This window comes from Mustela nivalis, assembly GCF_964662115.1.
Source record: "Mustela nivalis genome assembly, chromosome: 3".
Taxonomy (NCBI): domain Eukaryota; kingdom Metazoa; phylum Chordata; class Mammalia; order Carnivora; family Mustelidae; genus Mustela; species Mustela nivalis.
Genome location: NC_139022.1, coordinates 153,803,245 through 153,815,521, shown reverse-complemented (window position 1 = coordinate 153,815,521; position 12,277 = coordinate 153,803,245). Strand labels below are relative to the sequence as shown.

Sequence of the window (12,277 nt, the reverse complement as noted above, 5' to 3'; positions counted from 1 at the left end):
CAGGCTTCCTCTGTTTTTAGAAACCCCTCAAAAGCCAAGTGCCCTCCACAGTCACTGGGAGGTCTATCTTCTCTCCCCTGAGTCCCTTGCTTCTCCCCTGCTCCCCCTCATAGGCTAGTCCCTCCAACTGAATCCTGCCTGGCAGTCACTCCATGATGCCCAGAAGTCTGTCTGTGGTTCTAAGACACCAAGACTGAGAAGGGACCCCTGGAGGTCCCTCCCTGACTCCAAAGATGAAGGCTTGACTACTCTCTTAGGATGGGGGAGTGGAGAGAAGAACCCCTCTAAGTTTCTTATCTCTTGCAAAATAAACATGGGAACAAAGCAAAACACAGAGAAAAAATTAAAATCTCAATCCAAAAGCCTGGTGCTTTATTATTACTCTTCAGTTGGTGACACTGAGGTTCTTGAGGTGGGATTTGAGCAGCCTGGTGAACAAAGTTCTGCGTCGGAGAGGAGAACCCTTGGCTATCCTTTGAGGAACCCAAACTCCCTACTAGGGCTCCACCCCTCCTGCCACACTGCCAAGGGAGCAGAAGGCTAGCTGAGGACAAAACACAAGCCCACACTCCACAACCTCTCTCCCCTGCTTCAGGGTAGGATACATGTGACATTCCTCCAGGAAACTCCCAAATATCTTAATGTTAATGCTTTGCTAGAGGGAAAAACATACTTGGCATGATAGTAACAAGGCCTCCTCCAGTATCCTGACGGTCTTCTTTGGCTTATGAAAGTCCTTTTGGACACCTCCCTTTTTCCTTACCTCCCCCAACCCCCTAGTATATAATCATTTGCTCCTCACAACCCCAATGCAGCTCTTTCTGCCCAAGGGTTCTGTCCCCAAGCTTTAATAAAACCACCATTTTGCACCAAAGACTTCTCAAGAATTCTTTCTTGGCCGTCGCTCCGGACCCCACCCCACCAAACCTCACCTACACTCCAAAACTCCATCAGCATGGCCTTGAAACTGAGAACTGAGGTCCCTTCCTTTTCCAGATGAGTGCCCGGTGCCTGTGCAACACAGGGATGATGGAAAGCATTGCAGCTGCCACTGCAATGGTCTGAGCGTGGTCTGCAAGGACACAAGAAAGGAAATGACATTTGTTGGCAGCATCAGCTACTCTGGGACACATTGTCTCCCTCTGGCTCCTGCCTGGACATTTTGAGGAAAAACATGCACCGGGGGAAAAATACACAAATGTGCATTCCTGGAGGAATAGTCATTTGGCAAGCTGTCTGCCTGAGTAAAAATCTCTCCTCTCCAGGGAAGAGGAAAACAGTACTCTGAGGCAGGTCACCAGTAGATTAGCAGATTAATTCTTTTTGCTCATTAAAAATAAATAGGTAAAAATTCCTTGGTAAGACAAAAACAAGGAGAGTCTCCCTTCAAAATACCTCTGTTAGTCCCTTTCATCTCGTCATTACCATTTCTGTGGCTTTATTTCAGGGCCTCGTCCAGGTGACTGCCATTACCTCCAAATTAATCCCCCGTATTCATCTCTCTCCACCGCAGGCCACGCTGTACACAGTCCCTGGAAGGCCTTGCCCACATATCCACTTGCCAAAGGCCTTCCCTACTCAGGTGGAGAAAAAGGACGGAGCACTTAGACCTCTGACGTCATGGCCGATTGAGGGTGTGTGTTCCTGGACAAAACTCACAGGGTTCAGGTGAAAGACCTCTGCTGCAACTTCTGAACCGTGCCTGCTCGACATTATGAGTTCATGGTCCTTTATGAATAGTTGAATCAGGCATTGGCATAAATATGCTGCATTGTACTTTTCATGTTTTAAGCATTTAATTCACACAAGGTGAGTATCTGAGTTGTGGCATAGTATTTGCAACCCCATTTTGTCATTGCTCTTCATTTCCAACAGACCCATTTTAAATATCTTGAAATAAAAGCCTCAGGACTTCAAAGAGGCTCCACGCAGAGGAGGGACAGAAAAAAAAAAAAAAAAAAAAAATCACTGTGCCATCTCTTTGGGGCCTGCCCTGGAGGTCAGACGCTGGAAGGAAAAGGACTAATCAGAGGAGCAGATGGAGACCCTCCAGGGAGTAGAACCCTTCCCTTAGGAACCCAGGGGGAAAAACACAGCTGGGCCGGGGAGAGGCTCCCATTAACCAGACCCCAAGGGCAGTCTTTTTTTTTTTTTTCCCCCAAGATTTTATTTATCTATTCGACAGAAAGAGACATACAGAGAGGGGGAGTGGGAGAGGGAGAAGCAGGCCGTCTTTAGGAAGAAAGTCAAGTGGGGACAACGGGAGGCTTTCAGGAAAGCGGAGGGGAAAAGGGCAGTCAGTGTTTGGTCCGTGTATTTACGGACTCTCTCCCTGGATTTATGTGATTTCCAAACAAAGAGCTGATTCAGTTAGCGGAGTTAAAAGTCCGTTAAAACAGTGAAACATTATTTAGACCTGCCTTAACTGAGCAGCCAGTGGGCCGAACTTCTCAACACATTCTGAGAGTAAATAGATCCGTTGTCATCCCGAGACCATTATAGACGCTGCTAGAACGCAGGCACAGACGCCGGGCCCTGGTGAGGCCGTGGGGAACCGAAGTCCCCGCCCGTCGGGCCCCCGCAGAAGACGCCGAGTGTGTGCGTGCAGGGGCGAGCGGTGTGCGCGCGTGTTTGCACGCGTGTGTGCGCTGCCTTCGAGTCCCGAGGAGGCACAACCTCGGGACGCTCTGCTTCCGCCGCTATCCGAATCCCCTTTACATCCTCGACGTGCGTGCCTGTGCGGTCTTCCCAACACCAGAAGGCCCGCCTTCTCCGTGCCACGGAACGGGGGAAACAAGGCCACCCAAACCGTCCTGTGTTTCTTTGGGCTCAACCAGGACATTGAACAACCCGGTTCACGGAGCGTGTGTTCCGCGGCGCTCCTGTTGCAAACAAACATCTCCACCACAGCTGAGCAGGAAGCCGGGGGGGGGGGCGGGGGGGGAGCATTCCGTCTAGAATCGCTCGAGGAGATGAATTTCCATGAACTTGGGAGTGCGAGGGGCCCACCTACCCAACTGGAAGATGGTTTGGGCCTGGGATGCAGCTTCGTGGGCGACAGCGCCCTCTGCTGGCTCCTCTCGGGAAAGCAGGCAGTGTTTTCACGCGAGCGCCTTCTAATAAAGAGCGGCACGCGAACGTCCTGGTGGGAAAATGCCAAGTTTGTTCTGAGGCGCTTTTCAGGATGTTAGTCTGTAAGGGGCCCTCTGATTTACCCCATACCTGTGACAGCTACACCAACTTTCAGAGCCCGCCTTCCTACGTGTGTGATTCACAGGCTGCTCCGAATTCCCAGCCAGGATGCTTCCCAGTCCTCCTTCCATCCATGCGGCTACCCCTCCTCCTGTGGGGCGTCCCTTTCCCTCATCTTCTCAGCACTGGGGTCCATGGCCTTGGGTGTCTGTAAGATCATTGTGCGAAGGGACTAATGAATATAAACAAGACTAAACAGCCTTCCCCTCACTCCATTAACATTCCAAGGGCATTAATGGACATCTTCTTCAGACAATGACTCAATCTTTGTTGTCTGGTCAGACAGAGGCTCTCAGTGGGAAAGACGTTTCATGCCTGGAAGACTGGAGGGAGGTATCCTCCACGTCAGGAAGACCCTAGGGGGAAACACTTCTAGAAAGTTTCCTCATCAGAACTGTAGGTAGCCATGACTATGGTGGTGGGGCAGAAGCATTTCAGAAAAACATCTTGCTGAAAGTCAGAGGTTCCTCTCTCAGAACACTTCCACTGTGCCATTTCTGGAGGATTCATAATGCTCTTTGATACATCATCATGATATAATACGTCTTCATGAACGACACAACGCTGGCTTGACCAAGTTCCGTGTCGTTGAGTGCAATCTTTCTCCAACTCAAAACTCAGCTAAACTCATAGTGAAATTGAGTAAGCGCCTTGCCTGCATTAAGAAACACTGTTCTTCAGACTTCCCTTGAACCTTAAGATTTCTCAGGCCCTGCACTGCTAAGGATCCATAGCTAACCTCCGTCAATGTACTATGCTGAGCACATCTCCTTGCTGGGGTCACGGGAAGACCAATGGGAGCCCAGAGGCCACAGCCACCTAAGCATTTCACAGACCATGCCATGGCTCATTTTCCTGGATGGATCACTTCATAGCTGACCTTCAGCATCTTCATGTGAAGCCCATACATGGGAGGTGTTTTCCTACTTTTTTGTGACTCGGGGGACCTGAACTCTAATTTAAAAATGAATAAATGGAAGAGGCAGGAATAAGAAAATGTTAAAAACTCCTTTTTTTTTCAGACTTATTAATGGCCATTTTGATGAAGGAGAGCAAGATTCTTGTCTCACAGACAACGGAGAGTGAGTAAAGTGGTAGAAGTTTATTAAGCAAGGGTACAGAAAAAGCTCTCAGGAGTGAGAGGGGTCCTGACAGCGTTGCCAGTGAGGGCTTTTAGGGTTGGTCTTTTATTGAAGGCTAACCAGGGAACTCAAATCTTTTAAACATCTCTATTGATAACACCATTGAGTAAGGACTAGCGATCACACCTCCAATGGCTTACTTCCTTTTTACGGTCTGGTAATTCTTGGTTAGTCACAAGTAGCTGTTGTAACAAGACCCCTCCTCTGAGAGCTGGGACAGGATGGTCTGGTTTGTTCCCTTACCTCTGGTTTCCTCTCATATCCCGCATTTTTTAATTTTGTGAGCCTGATCCCATGACCCCCTGTCTATCTCTCCCTACCTAGCCCTGCCTGTCCCTTCCTCAACTTGATATTGTTTTCCTCTATTTCTCACTGCACCAGCAAATTCTAACCCAGAGTAGCCTGGGCCATGTCACGAGGGCCCTAGAATAGAAAGCAACTCCATTAAACTCCATCAGAATTTGTGCTGAGTTGAACCTGCTTCATAATCCCTTATAGCTCTACTCATCTCATAGCTCTTTCACTGGATAGCAGCAATTCCCCTTGCCAGGGAGTGCTTTAGGTATAATTATTGTAAGGTTTTACAGGCGAGATAAACATGACACCAGGCGAGGTAGGCTCAAGGCAAGATTTATTAAAGGCATCCTCGGCACTCCGGAGAGGAGAGTCAGGGAAGTTGCGCTGGGAGGGAGTCGGTGGAGTCTTTTATCGGGCTAAGGCAGGGCATGGGTTCACATCCACACATGGTAAGGTATTTGGTGATAGGAGGGTATGAGGGAGTCCTGTTGCTCCTGTTTCCTGCATAGGTATCGGGTTAACTATGGAGCCGTGACCTAGGCATACATCCTTTTGGTGGGAGATTCAAGGGTTAAGAAGGGGGGGTGGGGTGCCTGCAAGATGGGGGCCCGGTGGTCATTTCTATTGTTCCTCCTGCATTCCTGGAGCCGCAGACCCAACAATTATTACTCCCAATTCACAACCAATGGGAAGAAGCACAAGCGGGATCAAGGGATCTACTTGAAATTGGTAGATAGTGAGGTCACCACACCACACATCTGGTTCTCTTCCCACAAAACATGTCATGCCCACCTCGCTGAGTAAGGCCAATCTGGGCCAAGTTTGCTTAAGAAGATGGTTGAAGTCCCATCTTTGCTCCAGTGATTTTAGATGCCGGCTGTATCATTCACCCAATTTCCCTATCTGTTTGGGTCTGTTTCTGGACTTCTGCTGTTTCACTGGTTTGTCTGTGGATACACTAGTACCGTACTGTTGTGTTTTGTTGATTTATTTACTTATTTTAACGAGAAAGAAAGAGTGTGTGCATGAGCAGGGGAAGTGGCAGAGGGAGAGGAAGAGAAGTCCTTAAGCAGACTCCCCACCAAACATGGAGCCCAATGTGGGGCTCCACTGGAGGACCCGAGATCATGACCAGAGCCACAATCAAGACTCAGGTGCTCAACTGACCGAGTTACCCAGGCATCCCCCACCCCCAAGGTTTTAATTATAGAAGCTGTATTACATGTTTTAATGTCTGATAGACACCCACACACACACACATACACCCCGTACCTTCTGTTTTTCAGTGTTTTCTGGCTTTTCTTGCACTTTTTCCCCCATGTGAAAGTCAATATCAACTTGTCTGGCCTCATAACAAAATCCTGCTTGTATTTTTAATTGGGATTGAGATATATTTATAAATATATTTTTAGAGATTATGTCTAATTGTTTCACTGAAGAACAAGGGGTATCTTTCCATTTGTTTAAGGCTAATTTTGTATCTTTCAGGGAATTTTTATTGTTTTATTCATTTAGATTCTGCACAAGTATTTAATGTGTTTGAGGTTATTGTACCTAGGGGTTCTCCTATAACTGGTTATTATTTGTATACAGGAAGGCTATTTATTCTTTTGAACACAAAATTTTAATTTGAGAATAGTCTGATTTATAGAAAACTTACAACAGAACGGAGTTACAACATACCCAGTTACCCAGTTCCCCCAAGGTGAATATCTCACAATTACGATGTTACCTTTGTCTAAACTAAAACACCAACATTTTTAGACTGCTGTCGGAGTATCACTAGCTTTTCCCCCAATGTCCTCTTACCCATTCCGGGATCCCGCCCATAATGCTATGGTCCACTTAGCAGTCGTGTTTCCTTAGCCTCCTCTGGTCTGTGACAATTGTTTGACCCTTCCTTATAGTTCATGACTATGACAGTTTTGGGGAGTACTAGTTGGGCATTTTGCTGAATGCCTCTCAATTTGGGTTTGTCTAATATTTTTCTTGAAACCAGACTGGGGTTGTAGGTTTGGGGGCAGAATATCCAAGGAGTGATATGCCCTTCAAGGTGAATGGTTTCACACAAGGCAACAGTACAACCTGCTCCATTGTTGGATTCTTTCATTTTTTGCATTGGTGCAAGCACTGATTATTTAATTTCCAGTTATATTAGCATCAATCACACAAAAGGAAAAAGAAGTAAAACTTTTCTCTTCCAATCCTCTTGCCTCTAAATGCTTTTCTTCCCTTCTTTGGCATATCTTTATCTCTTTTGAGGATCTGGTCTGCTCACTGTCCTAGACTTTCCTGGTGGCCCCCTCCACACAGTGGCAGGATTTCCCTCCCCCTTCTCCCCACCCCACAGGCACTCCCACAGCATCTCTGCTGAAATTTGGTGCTTGTTGCTCTTTTTACCTGTTGGAGTTTGTTGAGAGACCTGTCTCCTAGCAATGTTGCAGGCTCGGGGCACATGTGATTTTGTGCTCCATGTTGACTTTAAGGGCTGGGGGAAGGATATGTCGAGACTCCAGAACCAAGTGACCACTATTACTGAAGAACCCATCAGAACTCTTCCAGGCATTGTTTTAATGGTCTTCGATTTTCGGGTTTCTGTACTCTGAAGCCAGTTCAAAATGGCTCAGTTGAATGGAGGCTTACTTAATAGCCTTGGAAACCGTGCAGGCAGCGTCCTTCAGCTGATTTCTGACGTGCAAAAAGCCATTTCCAGAGATCAAATGTTGTATTAAACAAGATATGAATGTATTCCTCTTTCTTATGAAGTAAGTCTGGAGAGAAACAGTATAGGGTTGGCATGGTGCTCATTAATTATCAAAGACCCAGGAAACATTTCTCTTGATGTTCTGTCATTTTCACCACAGTCTTCCACCTCTCTGTTCAGGATGGTTCCTTGAGCTCCAGCTGTCATGCTCCCATTCCAGCCACCCAGACACAGCTGCAAATAATGCAACGGAGTCATAGGATGCCACCAGTGGGAAAGCCTGGGAAATTCAATATGTATTCTTTCTTCTGTGATTTCACCTGATAGCTAAAAATTAGGGGATATCTTTCTAAAGGAGTGGGGAATGTACATCAGGAAACACCGGAACGTAAGCATGGACTTTTTTTTTTTAAAGGATTTTTTATTTATTTGAGAGAGAGAGCATGAGAGGGGAGAATGTCAGAGGGAGAAGCAGACTCCTCATGGAGCTTGGAGCCCGATATGGGATTCGATCCTGGGACTCCAGAATCATGACCTGAGCTGAAAGCAGTCGCCCAACCAACTGAGCCAACCAGGCACCCCATAAGCGTGGACTTTTAACAAATGTTTATTCCACAAGCCTACGCTCCTCACTCTTGTGAAAGTTGTAGCAATTCTTGCCTGGAAATTGTTGAAATGAGGCTGGGGGGTTATTTTATAAATATGATGATTTTATTATATTTTTTTTCTTTACTCTATAAACTTACTAACACATTAATTTAAATTCTTATAATTTCTAGAAGGGCTGGGAGGCCCTAGAATTATACTACTACTCTATCATTTTATCTCCTCAACTTTAGACCTTTTTAGAAATCCTGTATGTGGAACAGGTAATTTTTCACACCTTCATTTTTTTGTGTAGTATCTTTCTGCCATTTTGAATTTCTCCAGAGAAGAGCAAAATACAGAATACTGAGCTTCTCTTAGGTCTATATGTAAATGTCATTGTGTTAAATAACCACTAGGGGGCGACCACATCCATGTTGCTAGAAATCCTTCGCACCTTGACCAAGCTGGGCATCTTGGAGAAGATTTTAAGGCCGAATCTCTTTTCTGAAATAATGCAATGGGAGTGAATCTCAGTCCCCAAACCCTAAGGTGTGAGAAAACACTAAATGCCTTTATTTTCTATAACTCAGTCTATGCAAGGCTTCAAGATCCAAAGAAAATTAAATTTCATTCTTGGGGAGGCTCCCTCTCCTTCTCATCCCCAGAAGAGGGCAAAGGACCAAGGTTTTGGGTTCCACCAACACACTGGGGGGGCCCTGCTGGCATTAGTCATCTGTCCACACTGAGAATCACTGAGATACCCTTTGTTCTAGTTCCCATGACCCTGCCTGGTCCACAACTGTCTTGTTTGTGCCACATTCGGAATGATGGTGCCTTTGGAAGGATGGGGACCCAAGAATCTGGAAGAGTTTCCCTGATGCCCCACAGGGCCCATCCCTCTGAGTTTCTTTTTTTAGGGTCCGTAATCAAAGGAGCAAGGTCAAGCAAAGCTTTATTTCGCGCCAAGCATCCAGAACCAAACCAACCGGTAGGGGCCATCTCTTACAAAGAGGCGACCCCTCTCAGCCTCACAGACTTTTATAGAGGTGGTGGAACCTGGCTATACACAGGTGGCCAATGAGACTGCAATACACAGAGAAAACTGCACAGTCATGCTAGGTCACACACCAGTGGCCAACTGAATTTCAATTTACCCTAGTAGATATATGCGTGCCCCAGTGATTGGATGTCTCCACCTGGCCTGACCCGCCCTTGTATCTGGGCTTTGCAAGTAAGTTCCTCTGGGAGGGGCGGGGTCAATCTAAGTTCACTGCATAAACAACAAAATGGCTCCCTCTGACTAAGTAGGCCCTTACGCTTTCACGTCCCCAGGACACTGTCAGGACCAGCGCAGCACTTCCTCAGAGGAGCAGGCAACCCTGAATCTGCAAAGGGGCTTCAACAGAGGGTCAGAGAACTAAAGTGCAGCCTTCTTCGCCCATTTAACCAAAACAGCTGATTTAATGAAACCGCTAATATTGACTGAGGGCTTTCTAATGGCCAAGCCCTGTTCTAAGCCCTTCGTGTGGGTTAATTCCTTTCCTCTCACACACGAGGCTCCTCCTCATCGCCCACGGGAGGGAACCGATGCCCAGGTGGTCCCGCGTGTCGCCAGGTTCCCGCTGACGACGCAGGGTCGCTGTCGGGCCCTCACACTCACCTGCGCAGACTCCGTGTGATGCGCTGACGAGGGAGGGAAGGAGTGACTCGGTCCGGGCACAGGCTCTTTGGAGGAGGTGAGGTTTCGCCGAGCTTGAGCGTGCAGAAGAACTCTGGCAAGCAGACGGAAGGAGGAAAAGCCTTCCACGCTGAAGGAACCGTGAAAAGGTAAACTGGGACATGTTAACATTTTCGAGTTTATTTGAACAAACCTCGATTGGAATCAGGAAGTGCCAAACCGGAAGTGGTGGGAAGGGGTCGACCAACCAGGGCGAGCTTTTCATAGAGAAGCTGTAGGAAGCAAAGCAAGAGAAATCCTGATAGGCCATTGCTTAAAAGGGACACCGTATGTGAGAAAGTCTTGCTGTCTGTTCCCATCCTTTGAACTTAGGTTTCCGTTTCTTAACCTGGACGCATTTACGGGCTTGATTTTGGGTTTGCTGACCTAGGTTAAGGCATTAAAGCCACCTCAGTCTCCTGGTGTCCTGGTTTCAGCCACCTCAGTCTCATGGTGTCCTGGTTTCACTAACAGAACACGCCAGTTTGAAGCCAGGACGCAGTGATGGCAAATAGCAAGATTTGTCCCAGTAGCATTTGGTGAGGGGCACAGAAGTGGGGAATCTAGTGGACAGGTGGCTGGAAAGATTGGGGCCCCAGTTAGGAAGGACTCTAACCCCAGCCAGCAGGGCGTGTTCTGAGCAGGATCACCCTGTCACGCAAGCACATTTGTCAGCCACTTGCAAGTTGGCCCTTTTCTTAATCCTCATAAGAACCCGTGGGCTCTTTCTGCCTGTGCGTGGGCGTTGCTCATGGTGAAGACTTAGGATCATGGCTGGTGGCTGGAGCCAGTGAGATCAGCAGAAGGTCAGTGCGGTAAGTCACCTGAGAGCAGAGGAAGGATCGGAGTGGAATGAAAAGATGAAAATCAGATGTGACTTGGGACTTAGAGGGCAAAGCAGTGGGGTTTAAGTGGTGTGGGAGGGTTAAGGAGAAAAGGAAAGGAGCAGACAAGGGTGGGCTGGCCCCAGGAACAGTCTGCAGAATGAGTAGGGTAGAACGCAAAGTCCAGCTTGTTGCTACTAGAAACACAAATTCTGTTCCTATAGAAACCACTGTAGCCCATTTGGGACTTGATGAGACTCCCACGGGCTACCACCATTTACACCATTCCTGAAAAGCCACATAAAATCATCTGTCGAGGCCCTGTGTGATGCTGGGAAAGGCCAGCTGTACGCTTCTCAGCTCTAGCTGGCCCACTGCTGTCTCTGTGAGGCTGGGGCAAGGTGGGGCATGGGACACACACGACACCCCTCTTCTCTCAGCCTCTGTGATCCTAGCTTCAGGGTGATTCTAAAGGAAGGAAAAAGGAACCTGGGGGCTGGGGGTAGGGGTCCTTCCCATCACCCTGCCAGAGAGCGCCAACAAAGCCCAACTGACAGGACTCAGCTGGGAAGTACAAAAAGGCTCTCAGTACATCAGCTGGTGAAGCTTTCCCTCTGCAGGGACTTGGAGACCAGACAATAGCCCCGGTTTTGCTGCTGCAGCTGGAAGCCTCTTTCCCAACTTTGCCGTGAGTCAGTGGCTTTGTGCTCCTAACCATTGTCCTTTGGGCTTCTATGGCTTAATTCCAAAACACACTCTAGGCTGTTTGGTAACATTTTTCCTGCCTCCAATGCAAGAGAATTCATGTTAGATAACTGAGTTCATTTGCCAGCAAGAGGGCAGATACAAAACTCAACTACCTTTACCAGAAAACAAAACAAAACAAAAAACCCAGGATGATTTGCATGAAGAAGTAAAATTTAGGTTCAAGTGCGGGCTTGGCTCCTCGTAGTAATGAGTGACCAGTGGAGTTCATTCCTACCCTGTGCCTCAGTCTCCTCTTCTGTAAAATGAGGAGGTTGAATGGGGGCTTTTATAATTATTTGTTAGCAACACTCAATTTTGCCCTCAGAACTCTTATAAAAAGCAGATGTAACAATATGTTATAGATTCATATGCGTAAACAACTTCAAGTGCATGTTGGATCAATACAAAGTAGTCAAACAAGGCTATCTGTGTATTTATTTTGGCTGCCCTGTATCACAAAGATCGTGATTGGTATACAGAAGTGTTTGCAAATCCTAGTCTCTCTCTTTCTCTCTTCCTTCCTTCCTTTCTTGTTTGTTTGTTGTTTTTTTTTTCTCCCTCCTTTGCCTTGTTTTGTTTGTTTTCAATAATTGCCTAATCTACTTAGGGAAGTCCTTAATTGCAGTAGAGCAGATTTTAATCTAAGGTCATCAAAGACAAAACAAACCCCCCAAAACCAGCTAACCAGGCAGCATAAGCCCATGCATTTGAAGAATCAGTAATTTTAAGTATACATTTCATAGCACTTTTAATCACAAGTAAAATACATTCTAGAAGTTAAATTGGAATAAAACATTTGAACACCTCTTTTATATGCTCTGGGTTCACAGGGCACGCTGAAATCTGCTGGGCCAGAGGTCCTTTAAGACGTCTCCAAGTCAGAGACTTGCCTCTTCTCCCCAGCCCAGTCCCCACCTCTCCCCCTTTGTTCACTCTACAAATATTCTTGAGATCTTCCTGTGAATCTGGCACAGTTACAGGCCTGTGAGCCACTTCAGTGAATTTC

General features: G+C 47.0%; 1 protein-coding gene across 1 annotated transcript in view; it reads right to left on the bottom strand.

Moving 5' to 3' along the window:
* C1QTNF3 (C1q and TNF related 3) overlaps positions 1 to 10,396 on the bottom strand; it is a 70,365-nt gene extending 59,969 nt beyond the window's left edge. Inside the window, exon 1 of the mRNA XM_082724874.1 lies at positions 9,644 to 10,396. Coding sequence (XP_082581000.1) covers positions 9,644 to 9,832 — 189 coding nt within the window. The 5' untranslated portion in view covers positions 9,833 to 10,396. The remainder of the gene's footprint in view (positions 1 to 9,643) is intronic.
* Positions 10,397 to 12,277: the final 1,881 nt, after the last annotated feature.